The following is a 20,210-nucleotide window of genomic DNA, read 5'->3' as shown; positions in this document are numbered from 1 at the left end:
AAATAAATAAATAAATAAATATTTTAATATATTTAATGTTTGGGTATTTTGCCTACATGTATATCTGTGGACCTGGTGCCTGAGTCATTCTGTATGTTCTAGAACTGGAGTTAGAGGTGGTTATGAGCCACCATGATGGTGCTAGGAACTGAACATAGGTCCTCTATAAAAGCAGCCAGTGTTCTTAACTGCGGAACCAACTCTCCAGCCCCCAAAACCCTGTCTTGAAAAACTAAAACAAACAACAAACAAAAAGTCTTATGTTCAGCACAGTTTGTTCTTGAGATTAGTTTTTATGTGTGGTTGCTGGAATGTGTGGGTATACAGCCTATGGCTAGGTACAGCTGTACTTACTTTTTATGCATACTACTTAATAAAATGTATTTGTAGATGTAGTTGTTGACACACATCTTAGTTCCAGCACTTGGGAGGGAGAGTCAGGTGGATGGCCAGGGCTATGTAGGGAGAACCTGTCTCCAAAAACAAAACAAAACATTTGCCAGGCGGTGGTGGCGCACGCCTTTAATCCCAGCACTCGGGAGGCAGAGGTAGGCGGATCTCTGTGAGTTCGAGACCAGCCTGATCTACAGAGCTAGTTCCAGGACAGGCTCCAAAGCCACAGAGAAACCCTGTCTCGAAAAAACCATAAAAAAAAAACATTTGTATGCATTGTCTTGTACAAAAACCATTATATATAGCATTGTTCATCAGGAAGTTCGTATCTGGTTTTTGTTGAGACTCTGGGCTTCACACTCAAAGCCCTCCCAACTTCCTGGCCCTCTTTGTGTTGGAGCAAACCCACTTTTTGGTACTCCCAACTGCAGTACGGTTTTGTCTCTCGAACCTGTGGGCTGTCACAAACTGTGGACTACCATCCAGGGTGGAATTCATTAGGGGAGCCGAGGAGATGAGATGAGCACAGTGGATGGGACAGGGGATGGCCTCGACAGTGTTCTAATAGGGAAAGATGGAGTTGGTATAAAGTAGGTGCTGTGATGTCAAATTAGTGATACAGTTCTACTTCATCTGAAAACAGAAGTCTTGGATTTTATACCTTGCCCAGCTTGTCATAAAATACTAACAGTACTGTGTCTGAGCTACAGCTACTCGGAATCCCATGTTTGTTGGCCTGGGACATACATACTTGTCATACCAGCCTGGGTCACATGTTCATATGAGTCACCTAATGCCCAAAATGGCTTTCCCCTTCCTTACATTTTGTGAACTGAAAATGACCTGGTGTTCTGGGTGAGGTCACTAGAAACCAAGTGAATGATTTTCGAGTAACACGAATTATTGTTTCTGTTGTAGGAAGAAAGAAAATTTTCAAAGACTGTGCAGGGGAAAGTGCAGAGCAGTTACCTGCACTCACTTCTGGAAATTGGGGAGCTGCTGAGAAAAAGACTTGAGACCACAAAGAAACTAAAAATTTAAGAAAGTATGAACCACGGGCACTGAAGACGCTACAGCAGAAGATGACACACCACCTTCCCCGGCAACAGCAACATCTGCTGGCCATTGTTTTCATCCAGATCTTCCTCACATGCATGAAGGACTTTGATCGTGAATTAATTTTTGAGGTATTAAATATATACAACTGATTATAAATTATTGTATATAAACCAGAAGCAGGACCCACATCTGGGTTTACCACTCTTTATACCTGTTCATGTATACAGGACAGCAACAAGAGAACCCTACTTCCTTCCCATCACCAGAAATGTTTTTGGTGGGGTTTCTATACAAGCAGCAATAGAAATAAGTACAAAGCATTGACCTCAAAGCAGGTGATTTCTCTCTCTTATGCAGTGGGAGTTTGGATTTGGTCCTGAGTCACAGGAGGCAAAAAGCAGATGCAGGAGCAGACATAGGAGCAGGACTCTTTCTGTGGCAGCAGGTTCCTTATGAGGCTCCCCCAGAACCAGAGTGGGTTCACAGAGGGTCAGGTGAGATGTAATGTGAGAACATGCTGCTGCAGGGCACCACATATGACCACAGGTGCTCAGTTTTGGCCTCATAGACCTGAGAGCCAAAACGTCCCTAGCCCCGCTCCTGGGAGAGCTTAGCCTCGGGTCAGCGAGGAAGACTCTGAGTACAGTCCACCTCACACTTCCTCAGCTGCTGAGACTTGTCCGTTGGGCCTCTGGGAAAAATGGGAAGAGCTGTTTAAAGAGCGGTGTTCAGGACTTGTGTGGGCCAAGCTGTCTGATACTTGTTTCCGATGTTTGGAGTCCCATTCTGCAGCCGATTCATGAGTCACACACAGATATATACATAGGTATAAAGGTGCTACGAAACAAAGATTTACTACTTTAGTGTTTGCAAGTGGGGAGTTTGGGACGGAAGGAGTTGTGTGCTATGAATTTAGCCTAGGTTTTAAGTTTTAGCTTGACAAAAGAGTGTTTCCGTGGGCCTGATGTCCGTCTACCTTGACACTTGGCAAATGGACCAGGATTTATTTCCTTTGTTCACCTGGAGGTTGGAGGTCTGGTCCCCAAGCCTGCAGCTTGAGAGGCTGCTCTGAGAGGATGAAGACTGCTCTTGTATGTCATGCTGAGCTCCTAACGACTCCTTTAGTAACTGTTGGTGTTTGAATCACCCTCTCTGTTCTCATTGCCTGTCACTTGACGTGTCAGTTAACTCTAAGGTGAAGAAATGGATCTGCTGAGTATTGGTCTTTCCCCGCACTGCTCCAGCAAAAGGTGACACCAGCTAAGGAGAGCTGGCAAAATCTTGGGTGTGAGGTTTGCATTTTATCATTTATCTTGACATTCTTAGATTCACAAATCAGCATAGTGGGTAATAATAGTTTAAACGTCTAAGAGAATCTGTAGAAACCACTTTCTTACTTGTAAGATGTGCTGGAAAGCCTAGACCACATAATTACACCAGAACATTTTTATAACTTGCTATAATATCATATGTTCCATCCCAAAAGAAAGGGCCTGCTGAGTAAGATGAAGACTCTGAATCCGACTCCTTGAACATCAACATGTGGTCATTTTCTGTAGCTATGGCCTGTGTCTTATGGGCTGGGTGGGCTTTTGCCTGTAGTGTTGCTCCTGAAATAATGTTTCTTGGGATATTCAAATTGTTGTATGTCTGTAGATATAGATGCTCTTTAAAGCAGCTCTGTCAGCTGACCATGATCAGTTAGGTATGGACTGCACACTGGCTCTGGTTCTCAGGACATAGCTCTTCCCTCTAGTGGTCTATGCAGTCTTCTGCCCTGGACACCTGGGATCTCCACTGGTTTTACTGACAATAATGTCAAGTTGGAGCTGTGCTTCCTTTGTTACTTGCTGATTTTCCTACTAAATGTAGCATTTCAATTAGATCAAATTGTTACATTTGGAGATAATTGTAAAAAGAATGAAATTATGAAGAAATGGCCAATATCTTTTATCAGTTTGTTCTTTTGGAAGCTGTCATGCCTATAAATTGTGTACAGTTAAAGTATATATATATATATTCTTACTGAGTAAAAAGCACCCTCTCCCCACAGTTGTATGTCTTAATATCTGAGGAGATGCTCAGTGACCCGTTGCTGCTGCTGTTCTGGTTTATATGGGTTTTGTTCTGTTTTGTTTTTGTGTGGTAAATTGATATTTAAAAAACAAAAAAACAACAACAAAAAATAACCACGACTACTGTTTACAGACTGAAAAATCACTGCTTTTTATACTACTGAGATCCTAAGTCAAGACTTTCCAAAGCAGGCGTTGGGTTCAAGCTACTCCTCTGCTATGGACTGAGAGTCCTGTAGTGTCTCCACATAATGGAGAGTGTACACAAACCTAGGTGTGCTGCCATCGATTTTGTATATTTTCATAATTTTAATTGTTCAAAATTGCATTATATTTTGCAATTACCACGTTCAATCTGTATTTGTCTTTCATTTCAACTTTTTCAATATAAAAAGGGGTTCAACTTATCTGCAGGCTTGTTGAAACTCTTCCTACTTTTTTGATGTGATTTATTCGTGTGGGAAATCTGCTCTTGAGAATTAAGTGAAGGCAGCAAATTGGCTTTAACTGTACAGGTTAATTTACATAAATGTTTTTATTTTTAGTTGGCACTTTTGCCTGGTTCATTTTTATTCAGTCTTAAAAAGGTTAGAGATTCCTAAGCAGTGTACCTCATCTCGATTTAGTACTGATGTTATCCCGACTATGGGCTAGCCCGGGCTGGAGGCAGGAGGACCAGGTTAAAACTTTGTGCAGCTACAAGACACTGTCTTAAAAACAAACAAATGAAAATAAACAAAAGCCAAAAGTCTAAAGGTCAAAACTAATCTTTGTGGCTTAACAATAGTGCCTTACACAATTCCATTTATTAGCTAACAGGTGTGTCTTAAGCTGTTGTGCTACATCTGTTAGTCACTGAGACCCTAAGTCTTAGTTGGAGGCTATGTGTGGTGTAGAAGATCCATCGTGTGTGATGGAAGTTATCAGTGTGTCTGGAGACCTGAATGAGTCAGAGTGCAATGGCCCCACCCACCTAGGACGGTCACTGGAAGGCTTCAGGCTGTCTGGAGATGCTGCTTGCTCAAAGGCACACTAACCATGCAGTATAAGCAGGAGCTGTTTTCCTGATTCCTTTTTTTCCCTGTTAGTGCATACCCTTAGCAGGTCTTGCCTGTTTCTTCAGGGAGGAATTAACTTTATCTGAATAAAAAAGAATGCTTGCCTGAACCTCTTTTCCAACATGATTCAACTTTGCAGGTGCTATTACTGATTGATGCCAACCTTACAGTGCTGAGTACAGAGCGAGTCCTGTAATCACACAACGTTATTTTGGGCTTGCCATTGCAGTTCATGCTTAAGGGGCACAACTTTATGCAACATGTAGATTCTGTAGATGCCAGGGACATGCATAAGAGTTAAAAGCTAGATTCTTTGTGAGACAGTGCTTCTCTATACTCCCATGGACTTTCTTGAATTGTCTCACTCCACCCTTTTTAATGACATTCATTACTAAGAAATGCTCCTTAATTAAAAAGTTCCTCTTGACACTATTTGAGAAAATGTGCAGGTTCTTTAGAATAAAGTTTGTTATGTTGGATCTATTGTTTACTGCATCAGATTATTGAAGAATTAATTCCCTTAAACAGAAACAGAATGCAGCTGTGTGACCAACCCTAAGACGCCAGACTCTAGGTAACCATCATTAGAGCATGCTTACTGCCCTGGGTCAGTGTTGCTGGACGGAGTCATCTGGCAGTATGAGGGGAGATTGCATTTCTGTGGTATATCTCTTAAGCAGATTCAACTTGAAATAGACATGGCAATTTAGTCCCCCTCCAGAGCTCCTAAGGTTAGAAACCATAGCAACCAAGCTGAGTCCATCCTGGGAGGACCCAGGGTAGACTGCCACTGTCCCACTTCTTTCACAAAGGCTGAAGAGACTGGGTGCTCTGCTTTCTATAAAATTGCCAATATTTTGTCCTTTGGAGTTGGCCTGGCCTAGATAGGGGCATAAACTAGAACACCTCAGGCAAGTGTGTATTTCAGAAGCACCCAAGGAGATTAGAAAGAATTTTGATAAAAATGATATCAGTTAGAAAGATGGCTTGCTCATTAGTTAAGAGCCCTCAGAGACCTGTGCTTGGTTCACAGAACCTATAAAGTGGCTCACAACCATCTACCACTTTAGTTCCAGAAAACCCAACACCCTCTTCTGGCCTTTGTGGTCATTGCATGTACATTGTGCACGTATATACTGCAAACAAGCACTCAGAAATATAAAATTAGAAAAACCATTGAAAATAATGTACTAGATCCTTTAGATGTCAAGTTCATTGCTTAGAATGTCAGCCGTGCACTGTGAGCAAGGGCACTTAGGGCGTGGGGTTGGTTCACACCCAAGTACAAAGCAGCTGTATGTTCTGCTTGATCCAGTTGAACACTGGGTGGAGTGGAGTCAGGTTGTTTATTAAAAGTTGGTTTTGCCAGGCAGTGGTGGCGCACACCTGTAATCCCAGCACACAGGAGGCAGATCTGCCTGAGTTTAAGGGCAGTCTGATTTACAGTGAGTCCCAGGACAGCCAGAGCTGTAAGAAGACAAAAAACCTTGACTCAAAAGCCAAAACCATAAAAATTTAGTGTTGACTGAGTAACTTCCAGTAAGTGATACTGTTGGAAAGTAATTTATCATTTAAATCTTTGAATTGGAGTGATTGTTCATCTGGTTGTGTACTTTTTTTTTAATAGTCTCATGTATCCTAGGCTGGTCCTCAAATTCATTATGTAGCTGAAAGTGATCCTTGTACCTCTACTCTGTCAGATTACAGATGTGTGTCACCACATATGGCCTTGATTGTATAAATTCTAAAAAGAATGCATTAGTACAACTAAGAACTTGCTCTATAGAAAGAAAGCATGATAGATTACAGAGGGCATAAAGTCAGCAGACAGCGTTCTCTACCTCACCATTCATGGTTCTCCAGAGGGTGATGCCTGGTGCAGGGCAGAGTTCCCGATAGAAAGAAATCCACAATAGCTGAGACTCAAATTATACGCCAAAAAAGTACAATCTGAAAGAAAACCATCTAACCAAAACAAGACTTTTATTTGTTCAGCATTAACTCCTCTGTAGCACCAATTCCTCTGCTGGGGCAGCTCACCAGCCTTGACAGGCTCTCCACACACACACTGTTTTCTAGGGATGTCCTAAGTATGATCTCAGCAACATAAATGTCCAGGCATACTCAGGGTTCAGGTTTCTGGCTCAGGACTGCTTTGTTCCACAACCTTGTACTCCATAGGGGCCTCACAGCCAGCAGGTGGCTCTCCTTTTCCCAACCCCAGCAAACCCTGGAAACCTTTGTGCCCTGTCACAGCTCCTCCTTGTCAGCCCCCTTCTTCCGGAAGGCGGTCAGGATGTTTAAGCTCTTGTGCAGCTCTTCTTTTTTGCTGTCGCTCATCTTGTTCTCAATCAGCTTGCTGATCCGAGTCATTTCTGAGGCTGGGAAGTCTTCACCTTGGTCCAAGATTTTCCCCATGATCTTCAGGTACTGGCTGGCCCACTTCTTCTCTGTCTCCTTCACACCTGAGAGGCCATCCTGCCCCTTTTTCAAGATGGCCTGGCGGGCCTCTATGCTGGAAGCCTTGATGAACTCGCCCGCCAGGGCATCGTAGGCAGGCAGGCAACCAGGCATGCCTAGGTAGACCCCCTGACCCTTTAGCCAGCGCTGGATAGCGCCAACCTTAATTGCCCCACTGTATGGGACTGGATTCTCAAAGTCCCCATCCCGAAAGAGGTAGAAGACTGGGTAATTCTCTTTGTCCAGCTTATATTTCTCACTCAGCTCCATGTTCAGCTTATCACCATAGTCTGTGAATAGAAACCAAACATGAGGAACTAGCAGAACATTGCTACGGGGGCCTGCTGAGCAGACGGAGAAATGGAAAGATTGGCTGTACACAGTCTAGTGTGAAGTTGCACCAGAGTCCTGTGTCTAAATTTTTTCCCAACATGCCTTAGCTTTGTAGCTTTACTGTGTCATTCACTGAGTCTTTGGGGGGGGGGTATTTTTGTTTTGGGGGAAACAATGATCTTCTGAATATTGTATCCACTATGTGCTAGAACCTGTTATGTGTGTGAGGGCCTAGTCACAGTTCAGATGTCAAGCTCTGACGCTACATTCACAGTATCTTAATAAAATAACTCGTATCTTAACAAATAGTTTGGGGGTGAGGAAGCCCATGATCCACACTATGAACACAACTGGGATCAGCCACATGAAGATCTGGGGGTAGTGGACAAAGATCTGGGCAGGGACTGAACTTGGGAGTTCATGAGCTAATACAGCCACCCTGACTGCAGCATTATAGAAAAGGAGAGCATTTAGTGAACGCAGACCCTGCCTCACCAAAACTGGAGGAAGACCAGTGAGGAAACACGTCATGTGGAGGAATGAAGTGCTCACTATGTGGTGGCTCTGACACTGCCCCCAGTGGGCCTAGTGGTCTCTAAGGCTAAAGGGTGGTGATGGCTGCCAGGAGCTCCTCCTAGTCTTTTTTTTTTGTTTTTTCGAGACAGGGTTTCTCTGTGGTTTTGGAGCCTGTCCTGGAACTAGCTCTTGTAGACCAGGCTGCCTCCTAGTCTTTTTTAAAAATGATTTATTTTTACTTTATGTGCATTGGTGTTTTGACTGTATATATATCTCAGGTGTCAAATCACTTGGAGCTGAATTACAGACAGTTGCGAGCTGCCATGTGGATGCCTGAAATTGAACCCAGGTCCCCTGGATGAGCAGTCAGTGCTCTTAATTGCTGAGCCATCTCTCCAGCCCCCTAGGTCTGTCATTTAACTGCACCATTAAGTCTTGTGCATCAGTCCACTGGTCTGAGACACAGGTGATAGTTCCATAGTACTTCTTTCAGAGAGGTATTGGGACAGAACTCATGGAAAGCAGCACAGTGGCCTGGCACATAGTAGATACAGGATGAAAGCTGGCTCTGTTGCAGTTATTATTCACCAAGCTCTAAGGGAACTGACTGGAAATTGAGTAAACTCACCACTAATTGCCCTGGAGAAGTGTTCTAGCCAGCTCTGCTACCAGATGGCCAGAAATTCCCTAGGACCTCCCAGGTGGAAGTGCGGGTCTTCCCAACTAAGATAGGGCTGAGATTCAGTGCCTGCAGACCTCTGGACTATAACTACTAGATGCTGGTGACTATGGCCGTAGAGACTGCCCATCATTTCAGGAGGTGCTCAGTTCTTAAGGGAAGTCAGAGAGGTGAAGGTTTGGGAAGAGGAGTTGTTCCTTCAGGCAGCTATAGGATCATCTCTGGTTCCATGGGCAGCACCTGCTCCGCTTAAGCTTGCTGCAGGCACTAGGTCCTGACAGACTACACAACCAATTTCTCCGAGTGAATGGCTCAGGGGCATTACTCCCCCACCCACCAGGGAAATGAGCCCCACCTTCCTTCATCCCAAGCCCCTCCCCAGTCATCCTGGACTTGTCCGTACCTGAGATCCCCACCTCTGCCACCAAAAGATCATCGCTGGAGGCCGAATTCTCAGCCAGCCGTTTGAATTCGTCCTGCTTCTCACCGTAGGGGTACTGGGTGTCGAACTTCACCAAGACAAACTTGCTTTTGGGGATGACCTGTGGGCGCATAGAGCTGAGCAAGTCAGGTGTTCAGGGACTTTTAGGGCTAATTCCCCTTCCCAAGGGACCCCTGTTTAAGAGACAGTAGAAACGAGCCTACACAGGAGACAAGCTGTGTGAATGCACTGATTCCCCCAAAGCTTAGAATATGATTCCTTTGTGGGTATCACACTGGGTGTGCATGTGTTCACACCCACAAAAGATAGAATAGTGCATAAATACCTAAGGCCTTCCCTTCCAGTGTCTTTGAACAATGCCAAGGAAACATTAGCATCCACTGCTGTCCTTGACATCTCAGGGGGTCTTTGTCAGTAAACACCAAATACTCAGGAGGCTTTGGCCACAGAGGCCAGAGTTTGAACTGAACTGAGCAATTTCAGGTCAGAAGGTTGATGAAGGGGCCGTACTTGAGTCCATGCCATCTCCTAAGACCAGCATTCCCTTTCGCTACATCTGTCTTAGAACTGTCAAAGCCAGAATTTTAATTGTGGTAGTTAATTTAATGAAGCGGATCTGTCTGTCTCTGCCTCCTGAGTGCTGGGAATAAAAGCGTTAACATACATGTTATGTTTGAGCACACAAAATTCCATTCCTTTGGTTTGCTGGGAATGGAGCTTCAGGGACTCAAAATGGTCAGTCTACATTTAACTTACTGATGAGCCCAAGACTTCCTTTTGGTGGCTTCGTTCAATGTATACATTTTATCTAATTACCTTTGGTCAATAATACTGCCTACCCATCTTCAAATTAAAAAACAACTTATTTTTTATTATTTTTAGTTATGCATGTGTGGCTATGTGCATCTGAGTACAGGTACCCAAGAAGGCCAGAAAAGGATGCCTGATCAACCTTGAGCTAGAGAATGACAGGCTGTAAGCTGCCTGACATGGGTGCAAGAGCAGTGTTTGTTCTCAACCACTAAGCCCTCTCTCCAGCCTCCTTCATCAGCCTTTCACGCAGTCCCAAACTGTCATATTTTCATCACAGGCAATCGCTGGTGGTGAAAAGGCCTTATTATTTTTAACATTCACTTTATTTTTACCTATTTAAGGATATTAAAACTGCCTAGGGACATCAAAGACAGAAGCCATCGGGAACAGGTCACTGACACTAAAAAGTCAGAGCTCCAAGGGCCCAGCAGCAGGGAAGACTGAAAATATAAATCGGCTCATACCCCCGTGGCCCAGCTGCCCTTGTTTCTGCTTTACACTAGTCCCACTCTGCTGCCTGGAAGCCTCTTCGTCTGCCTCTGTCATTCCAGGGTCAGTTTAAATGTCCCCTTCTAGTGAATAGGAAGATCCAATCTCCTATTACTTCATTTCCTTAACCCTCTCCCATCTCACTCTGAAACCTTATTATTTGCTCATATTCTGTCTTTCCCATTTGGATTTCTAAGGATAAGGACCATGCCCCTGTTCTTGTACACTCCTTGAGTCCCAGTGTCTTATGGCAGACACACTGAAAAATGTTCCGAAGAGAGCTCTCACAGGCTTGGGCAGCTGATGCTGCGTGGCTGTCAATCAAGGTGAGTAGAAGCGGGATGGTGTTTCAAAAGCTCAGAACAGGCTCCCTACCAGGGGACCTCATTTAGAATACCGAATACCAATAATCATAGGGTGGCTGGACACTGGAGTAAAAAGGAGATTTAGCTAACAGGATGCAGTAGTGCTGTTATGTATGTGTTACGTGTGTGGGAGTCAGTTCTCTTCTTTAACCAACTCTAGTGGTCAGGCTTGGTGGAAGTGCCTTCCTGCTGAGTCATCTTATGGCCCCTTCACTGGGATTTTTAAAACAAGATCTCATCAAATTACCCATACTGGCCTTGAACTCATGACCTTTCTGCCTCTGCCTCATCAGTTCTGTGTGTTGACACCTTTGCCTGGCTGGCTTTATTTATTTATTTGTTCACTATATAAGAAGCTGTTAAAAGCCCATCATGTCCCAGACATCATTCTAAATGAACACAGCAATGAACAGCATAGGGGCTTTCATCTAATGAAGCCTTTTAGTGATGGTCAAAAATAATACTGAAGAAAACCCATTCTAGTTGGAAATCACTGAAAGACAAAACATGTAACAAGATTCCTGGCAAAAATTTGGAAGCAATAGAGGAGGTACCTGTTGATTGAGGTGAAGACAACATACCAGATCCACTGTCAGATGCTCAATGAATGAATAATCTGGTGTACCGTGTAGAGAGTCAGAGAAACAGATAAGCTGCTTCATATGCTTGTAATGTTCTATGGGAGATTTGAAACTGACAAGTTTAAAGAAAATAGTGATGGAGCAACAGAAATGAATGAGGGGGACCGTCACGGGGGGGGGGGGGGGGCGAGAAAGCAAGGCAAGGCCCCAAGCGGGTAATATTTAACCTAAGACAGAATAATGTGAAGTAACTTGTTTCAAAGACTGGCAAGGAGTGTTCCAGTCACAAGGAACAGTGCCGAAGTCCTAACAGCTGTGAGCTAGGAAGTCAGGCTTGTACTGGCTGGAGAGATTGGACAAGGGGGCAAATGGCTAGGAAGTGAGAGGTAAGAAGGGGATTCTATTGTGGAATCTCAAGGTGCAGTCAGGGGCCATTGGGGTTCCAGTGATGAGAGCAGGGAGGCAGTTGGTAAAGATGGTAAACACTGACCGGTTAAACTTACGGTGCTAAATGCCTTGTTCACACTTGGACTGCTGTATCGAGAGTAGATTGCTATATAGGGTTGAGTGGGTGATTAATAATATGGCAGACATTTTTTTTTTAAATTCCTAAGGACAACATTGAATGGGCTACATGTGCAGGATCCTTTTCAAACAGCAACCCTGTCCAAAACGGACATGTCCAACCACTCAAGACAGGCTCATTTAGTTCCCTTTTGATTTTCAGTTCCTCACTATGAAAACAAAATAAGAAAATGACTACTTCTCTCCACACTTAGATTGCCCAATAGAGGAAGTGAGAACTGCTGGGGTCTGGGACAGATGCGTGAGGAAAAGGTTGGGTCCACACCTGCATTCAGCTTCCAACATTGCCACCATTCATTTACCCAGACCTGGATACCACATTGGGGGGGGGGGGGGGAGGTGGGAACCTAGGGCTAGTGGCGCTTCTTCCGTGCTTTGACCTGGTTTTTGTTCATTTCTTTCTCTGCCCGAACATGCTTTCTACAGGTGTCAGAAGTGCACCTTTTCAACCCTTGTACTTTGTAGGGGTCCGCGCTCTATCATATGGTTTGCACATTGGCACATTGTCAAGCAGGCATCCATCCTCAGAGAAGAGGGGGAGCACACTTGCATGTTAACGTGCTTAATTTTCTTCGCCACCCCCACCCATCAAGGAGCCCAAGTGCGTCGACCTCGCCCCGCCCTTCAATCTTCCACTTGGGACTCGTGGATTGGATCTTTCCCGGCATTGTCTTTTCCCTATAGATAAAGGGAAGGAACATTTAGGTCCCTTGACTGCATAGATCTTTTGTAGAAGGAGGTAGCGAGTAGCCGGCTTGCAAAGCAAAGACAAGGGTTCCGAGTGATTAGCGTGCGCCCTTATTCTGCCAACATTGGGCCTATAGGATGGTGGGATATCTAGGGATGGTCCCTATAGAGTGCCTGCTTGCCACCCCTTGGGGACCAACGTCCTCATGAGCGCACGCGCCCACGGGAGTCTAGCTGCACCTGCGCACGACTCCCCCAGTCCTCATTACCTTGTAGAAAGTGACTGTGTCCAAGGGAAGGGCGCCTTTCGTGTGCAGGCCGCTGCCGCCATGAGGAGCAGAGAGGAGCAACAGGCCCAGGAGAATAGACAGCAGTGGGGAGAGGGAAACGGCGCCAGGGACCGCGGCAGCCATCACAGCAGATTACGGGAGCCGGAGATGAGAGACGCGGCCGAGCGCTCCGAGTGAGCTCTCACGTCACTTGGAGGGCGGTCTCAGAGCGCGCAGGCGCACACGTGGCCACTCCAGGCGGCTAGAGCTTCCTTTAGGGTGGAAGGGACAGGCCGCTTGAGGGGCGGGGCAATAAGATACAACTGCGCATGCGTGGCCCGCGAAGCTCATGGACGCGGTCACGTGACGGACGAGACGCTGACGTGAGACTGGCTAGGCTGGCTTTTCTAGGGTGAGGAGAGGCGCGAAGCGAAGCTTCAACAATTCCCGTGCTGCCTTCTCTCGCCTTGGAAGAAGATGAGGCGGCTGCCCCCACCTTGCCTGCGCTGGGGCGTCATGCTGACTGTTGGAATCCGCCGTCTCCTTGGCTAGTCACCTGTCTGCCACTGGTAGTAGTCGTCCTCCCCGTGTAGGCCGCAGACCCCTTAGGCTGCAGCCCTGGTCAGGCACACCGGGTACTTAGGTGCTATGGCCCTCCCTACCCCAGAAGCTCGGGGAAAGGCCTGTTGGTATCCTGCTTGTGGTCAGGTGTGGCAAGAGCGTGCTCGGATGTATAGTGAGAAAACAAGCATTCGTTTTGGGTGGCTGTCTTATCCCCCCCGCCCCCCCAAGTTCCGTCCTCGGCACTCAAGGATCTGGGCCTGGTGTGTTGGCACGCATCTTCAATCACACCACTCCTGAGACCAAGGCTGGTGAACCTGAATTCAAGGCCAGCCTGGGCCACATGGTGAGTTCTAGGCCATCCAGAGTAAACCTAGTGAGATCCTGTTTTAAAAAACAAAGCAAAACAAAAAAGCTGTGGCACACTTAGCAGTACTGGGTAGGCAGAGACAGGAAGGTTCCCAAATCAAGCCTAGTTACAGTGAGTTCCAGATTAAGAGAGCTTTCCAAAAAAGATAGTTGTATCATTGAGGAAGACGGTGAGGTTGGCCACTGGCCTCTACATACATACATGTTCACACACACACACACACACACACACACACACACCATATATTCCTTGGAATTCAGCTCAGCAAGTGCTTTAGTATGGGAAATGAACCATATTACCAGCCGCACCCCCTTTTTTGAGGCAAGGTCTCTGTGTAGCCTGGGCTGCATTCTAGTTGAGAATCTTCCTACCATGGCCTCCCATGTACTGTGTCCATCACCACACCTAGCTAATGTAGTAAGTCTTTACAATTGTATGTTGGTTGGCATCTATGTTGACCATAAATTGTACTTTCTCATGCTAGAAATAGGGTTCAGTAGTCACTACTAAAAAGTTTTATTTATTTTATGTACATGAATGTTATAGTTGACTGTATGTGTATGTACCGTGTATGTGTCTGGTGCCAGAGAAGGCCAAAAGGGTGTGTTGGCTGTGAAACCACAGTTAGGTATGGTTTTAAGCCTCCATGTGGATGTTGGGAATTAAGCCCTGGTCCTCTAGGAGAGCAGCCAAGTGTTGTAGGGGTTTCTGTCCTGCCCAGTTCCCACAATCATTAAGTCCTAAAGAAATCACACAGAGGTCTACATTAGTTATAAACTGATTGGCCCATTATCTCAGGCTTCTTATTAACTCTTATAACTTATATAACCCATTATTCTTATCTGTATTAGCCATTTGTATCTTATTCAGTGAGGCAGTCACATCTTGCTTCTTCTGTGGTCGGGTCAGGACTGCAGAGAAATAGGCTTCCTTCTTTCCAACATTCTCCTATTCTCCTTGACCCCCCTCTACTTCCTGTCTGGTTGTCCCGCCTATAATTCTTGCCTGGCTACTGGCCAATCAGCGTTTATTTAAAATATAATTGCCAGAATACAGATCATGGACCCACACCAGTCAAGTGCTCTTAACCACTGAGCCAGCTCTGCAGCCCTCCTTCAGGAGTCTGTCTTCCTCTCCCACTCTCAATCTCCTGTTATTTTTATGTGTATGGATTTTTGTTTGTGTATATATGTCAGTGTACTATGTGAGTACCATGTATATACTGAGGTCGCCAGAAGAGGCCATCATATCCCCCTGTGACTGGAGTTACAGACAGTTGTAAGCTGCTGTGTGGGTGCTGGTAATCGAACCCAGGTCCTCTGGAAGAGCAGCTAGTGCTCTTACCCCCCTGAATCATCTCTCCAGCCACTTAGTGGTTTTCAGTATGGGGGTTCTACACTTGCTGCTCAATGCCCGCCCCTCTAATAGCTAGCTGCCCTCCATTTGACTGGCCACGCTTACCTTCATATCACACTGAATGCTCAGTCACAGTGTGACTTGCTGGGATTCATGCCTACTTAATCTAAGACTACCCAGGAAACTCTCCCCAGGAAACATATTTGGACATTGCTGTGTCCTAAGAAAGACCTATGCCTTCCTCACTTACACGTCTTGAATTCTGTGTAAAGTCTCCAGGGCTGCCATCTCCCCAGTCCATATTAAAATCTTTAATCCTATTTCATCTCTTTCCTAATCACTGCAAGGGTATTTATACACCTTAAAAGATCCTGTATTAAAAGTCAGTCCTGCTTAGAAGTGTCAGAATCGTATCCCGGAGATGATTTAGAGCATGGCCTTGAAAGGGAGGAAGCATTGGTTAAGCAGTGACCAGTCAGTGGCCAGGAATCTGTGAAATGGCAAACTAGCGAGCAAAATAAAGACTCACTAATCTAAAGGGTTTAAAGCGACCAGAGATTTTAACTGGAATGTTGTCAGATTTGTGTGTGAAAATATCACCCAAGCGTGGAGGGAAAACTGGGCATGGAAGGACACACCTTTAATCCTAATCTGGCTTAATCTTCCTGGGAAGGAGAGCAATGGGGACTGGAAAAAAATCTCAGGAAGAGTTTGGACTAAGCACTGTCTTAGTCGTGGATTAAGTTGTGTGCCTCATGTTCACTCTGATTGCATTTGGAGAGGTAGTTATTATAATACTTACAGAAATAATTAAAGCTAAATGAAATACAGGTGGGCCCCAACCCATGGGGCCTGATGCTCCTTTAAGAAAAAAGAGATTACAAGCCTGTCAGTGGAGGCACACGCCTTCAATCCCAGCACTTGGGAGGCAGAGGCAGGCCTGGTCTACAAGAGCTAGTTCCAGGACAGGCTTAATAGCTACAGCGCTCTGGCTGGGACAGGTGGATCTCTTTGAATGGGAAACCAGCCTGGTCTACTTAGTTTTACAAAGTTGGGTAGGAAGGAAATGGGGGTATGAATCTAGAAAGAGTTGGAGAAGGAGGGTAATAGCATCAAAACATGTTATATGAAATTCTCAAACAACTAAAAACTGCTTTTTTAGAAAAACAGAATAAGTTGGGTCTGGATGGTAGCTTACTCTGTTGTATACAGTTGCTGATGTCAGGCTGTGCAACACATAGACCACATTTTTTAGCTAAGTGCCAAGGAAAAATGACTATGTTGTGTTCACACAAGTCATTAACTGTTGTCTGTCAGGGCACCAGCTTGTACCAATTGACAAATCATTTGATTTGTGCGAATAAACAACACTGCCTGTGACTGTATCAAGTCAAAGCAGAGACTCTACGTATGAACTCTACATATGTTGCATCAGATACACCCACACGGGGAACTGTATAGAGTTCCTCCATTTTGACCCATCACTTGTCGTGAGCCTCATGTAAAACACTGGCTAAAGTGAAAGCCTCCAGCTTCTTCATCTTATGCTGCTCTCTCCACTTCAGCATTTGAAATGGCCAGACGCCAGTGCCTGTGCTGACAACCCTGAACCTGTGCCTAGTATGACTTTTTATGGCCCCTGCAGGATTTGAATTAAGATTGTATCAGTTCAACTTGAGGACAGCCTCTCAGAACTCTGCAGCATCTGTTCCTCTCTTATGGCCATTATGTAATCTGTGTAAACATACCACAGGGTAATGTATGAGCTAAGAGTTAATGCCAGTAACTAATTCTGGAATAAAAGGACCTATGACTGCTAGGATCCACATACTTGAATTCAAGATTTCTTGGTAAGTTGCAGCAAATCTAACAAATAACTTTGTGAATGGATTGTTAGTCAATAAGTTCTGATGTGAAAAGACACAGATGATGTTTGTTTCTGGCACAATAAGCTCGTGATAGTGAAAAAAAAAAGAGATATACTTACCATTAAGAGACTGTGGAGCCAGGTGGTGGTGGCTCACACCATTAAATCCTAGTACTCAGGAGGCAGAGGCAGGTGGATCTCTGTGAGTTCGAGACCAGCCTGGTCTACAGAGCCAGGGCAGGCTCTAAAGCTACACACAGAAACCCTGTCTCAAAAAACAAAACAAAACAAAAAATTAGCACTACAATTATTGTATATATCCAAAAAGTGTATGTCATAAGATAGCAGGACCTAATCTTTGGTAAATTTGAGAAAAAGAACTCAATGTGTATATTATATAGGGTTATCTTCCAAGCCTAACTGCCACCATCTTCAGATGAGATGTGCCCAGTTCCAAAAGACCATCACAACTAAGCTTGTTGATTGTTAACATTCCCTCCTAGGAGGGATGAGAGGGCTAAAGGACCCTCATCTGAGAATCCAGCCACTCCTCCCAACTGACTATATGCAATTCTGCCCTAATTGTGCATGATTTAGGGAGGAGGTAGAGTATTCAGGCTGTGAAGGACTAGGAAGGAAGCACTATCCTTGCAGCTTGTGGGCTAGTTTTCATCCATGCTGGGTACAGACCTCCCAATGTGGCTGTTTTAGGGTCACCAAGGCTCCTGCTTTTAACTCTTCATTCATGCTTTGTAAGTAACCCTAATAAACTCCTTAGTTAGCCAGGGTAGACTTTGATGGAATCAAACTTTGTCATTTGGACCTTATGAGGAAGGGGTAGGACATTGTTTAGACTCCCCCAACCCATAGGATGAGAATTCTGTAGGGAGGAAGGGAGGGAGGGAGAGAGAAGTGGATCTCCGGAAGTTCAACGCCACAGCTCTGTAAGTCAGCTACAGTTACACAGAGAAACCCTGTCTCTCTGAGGAAGAAAGAAAAAAAATTTGAAAACTCTTTATAAAACATTTACCTTTTTTCTGTTTTCTTTCTTTTGGGCGGAGGGGTGTTTGAGATAGAGTTTCTCCATGTAACAGTCCTGACTGTCCTGAAACTCACTCTGTAGACCAAGCTGAGCTCGAATTCAGAGATCTGATATGGGATTCCCTTCTATATGCTATGAATAAGTTTTATTACAAAATGTTACCCACCATCTCAGGCATGGATTCACATAAGACCTAAAAGAAGCTTAAGAAAAAAAGAGGACTTCTAGACCCACAAAAAAACAGGAGCTAAGTGTGGCTTCTTGGTAGCAGCATTTTCTTGGGTGGGCTTTGTTTCCTAGAAGCAAGCAGAAGCACAGTTCCTTTAAGAAAAGGCTTCCTGATTGAGCATTAGCAGCAAAACTTGTGCGGCTTCTTTAAGAGCTAGATTCCTGGCTCATGCTAACAGCATGAACTCTGGCTCTTTCAGGAGGTCCTGCACTTAAGTGGGGTTGTAAGGAGCATGCTACTAATTGTTTAATGGCAATATAGACCTGCTATGTCCCTGGAGCTGGTGCAGTGAGCATGGCCCACAGAGGAGGTGAACATACCTCTGCCATGTTGGACAGGGCAGAGGCAACAGGCAGAGGCGTGGAGTTGATCCTAGTCATGTCCACTTAGCATTTAGAAAAAAAAAGGTGCTCTTAGTCAGGAAATGATTAGACACACAATAAAGACAGATTCAGACAGAAATAAACCTCTGAATGGGTCATAGTGTGTTTTAAAAATGTACATGGGCTTCGGAGAGAGAAGAAAAAGAGTATAGACAGTTGTAAAAAAGTTTTAAAAAATAAAAGAAAGTCTTTAAAGAGACAGTAAAAGTAATATAAAAGAGGACAGTCATAGATTAGAGGAGTAAAGAAAAATAAGCCACGTAAAGATGGAATATACACAGATAGTCTGGATTATGTATATTATCGTGTGTTCTTTGAATTTTTTTGACTGCAGAGAGACATTTGATTCTGGGGGCTGCTATGTTAAACAAACATAAAGGTATCTTGACTTCAAAATTTGGGTCTAAGGATATGTTGCTTTGGAAAAGAGGTTCTGCTTTTGTTTCTACAGATTAGAACCTGTAGATTCCTTCCAGGCTAATGTGGTTTAATGGGGCAAGATCTCCCTGAAAGGTTTCCATGAGCCCTAAAAATACTTTGTCCAACAAACAACAGGAGAAAGTTATGTTTGTAGAAAACTATCCCCAAATTCCAAAAATTATTGTTTATAAATGTTTTCATTTGAATATATATATTTCTGCTCTTGTTTAAGGTATTGTGTTTATGCAGCTCATTTAAAAAATGTATAGTTAAGAAATACAGATTAATAGGTGGCCATCATATAATAGCCAAACTTTTAGTCATGATAGATTTTTCTAGATACATAGAGATATATTTAAGTTAGATAATCTTCAACACTTCAAAGAATTACAAATATGGCATTTAAAATGTTTTAAGAACTTAGACTTTTCTCAGTAGTGAGATATATCTGCGTCTGGCACAACCAATTCAGAGAGGTTGATGGACATTGAAGAAACTCGTTATGGAATTTGCCTTCAGTGTGACAAGGCTAGCCAATTGGGCAAGAAACTGCTCTTGCCTAGACTACTTGATGGTATGCTGTATGAATTAGACATGCAGGACCTACAGATAAGTGACTACTGAATTTTCCAAAAGACGTGATGATCCTTCAGGGTTCCTGCTTTACCGAAGAAGCTGCCAGACATTCTGAAGGACACAGAAGAAAGCAACTGACAAAATTTGCCAGCACAAGGTGAAACAAATCTTCAAATTTTCTTCTTCACTGGAAAGTCTACCAGGTATTATAGGCCTGCAGGTTGAAGATGGATGTCCCAGTATTACAGAAGAACTTTGAGTGACTGTCCAGGCAGCAAGATGTCTCTGTCAATTCTTGAGTTTTGGAAGTTGCTTACAATGCATCTCCTATTTACTTAGGTAATATTATATCCTTCTGGGGTCTTTGAAGAGTGAAGATAGTTATAGTTTTTTTAGTTATGAGAAAAGATGAATTAGATATGAAACTTTAGATTCACAAAGAAATATTGTAACTAATTCTTGCTTGATACCTATTTTGTTATATGTAATTTTACTATGTTTTTTTAATATTTATTTATTTATTATGTATACAATATTCTATCTGTGTGTATCCCTGCAGGCCAGAAGAGGGCACCAGACCTCATTACAGATGTTGTGAGCCA

The 20,210-nt window shown here is 44.1% G+C and overlaps 3 protein-coding genes across 4 annotated transcripts in view; 2 read left to right on the top strand and 1 right to left on the bottom strand.

The window, feature by feature from the left end:
* The window catches only part of Naa25 (N(alpha)-acetyltransferase 25, NatB auxiliary subunit), a 55,772-nt gene extending 51,891 nt beyond the window's left edge, over positions 1 to 3,881 (top strand). For both annotated transcript variants that reach the window (XM_005344480.2, XM_026785031.1), the window contains exon 24: positions 1,312 to 3,881. In XM_005344480.2, coding sequence (XP_005344537.1) covers positions 1,312 to 1,434 — 123 coding nt within the window. In that variant the 3' untranslated portion in view covers positions 1,435 to 3,881. The remainder of the gene's footprint in view (positions 1 to 1,311) is intronic.
* A 2,670-nt stretch (positions 3,882 to 6,551) lies between these two features.
* Erp29 (endoplasmic reticulum protein 29) lies at positions 6,552 to 13,067 on the bottom strand. The gene is made up of 3 exons (XM_005344479.2): positions 12,805 to 13,067; positions 8,977 to 9,115; positions 6,552 to 7,335 (listed from the first exon to the last, which is right to left on the bottom strand). Exons 1-3 carry the CDS (start codon positions 12,946 to 12,948, stop codon positions 6,836 to 6,838), a joined length of 783 nt encoding a protein of 260 aa, XP_005344536.1. The 5' UTR covers positions 12,949 to 13,067; the 3' UTR covers positions 6,552 to 6,835.
* A 578-nt stretch (positions 13,068 to 13,645) lies between these two features.
* The window catches only part of Tmem116 (transmembrane protein 116), a 66,304-nt gene continuing 59,739 nt past the window's right edge, over positions 13,646 to 20,210 (top strand). The window contains exon 1 of the mRNA XM_026787910.1: positions 13,646 to 13,711. Coding sequence (XP_026643711.1) covers positions 13,709 to 13,711 — 3 coding nt within the window. The 5' untranslated portion in view covers positions 13,646 to 13,708. The remainder of the gene's footprint in view (positions 13,712 to 20,210) is intronic.

This window comes from Microtus ochrogaster, chromosome 2, assembly GCF_000317375.1.
Source record: "Microtus ochrogaster isolate Prairie Vole_2 chromosome 2, MicOch1.0, whole genome shotgun sequence".
Lineage (NCBI taxonomy): Eukaryota > Metazoa > Chordata > Mammalia > Rodentia > Cricetidae > Microtus > Microtus ochrogaster.
This window is presented reverse-complemented; position numbering and strand designations above follow the sequence as displayed.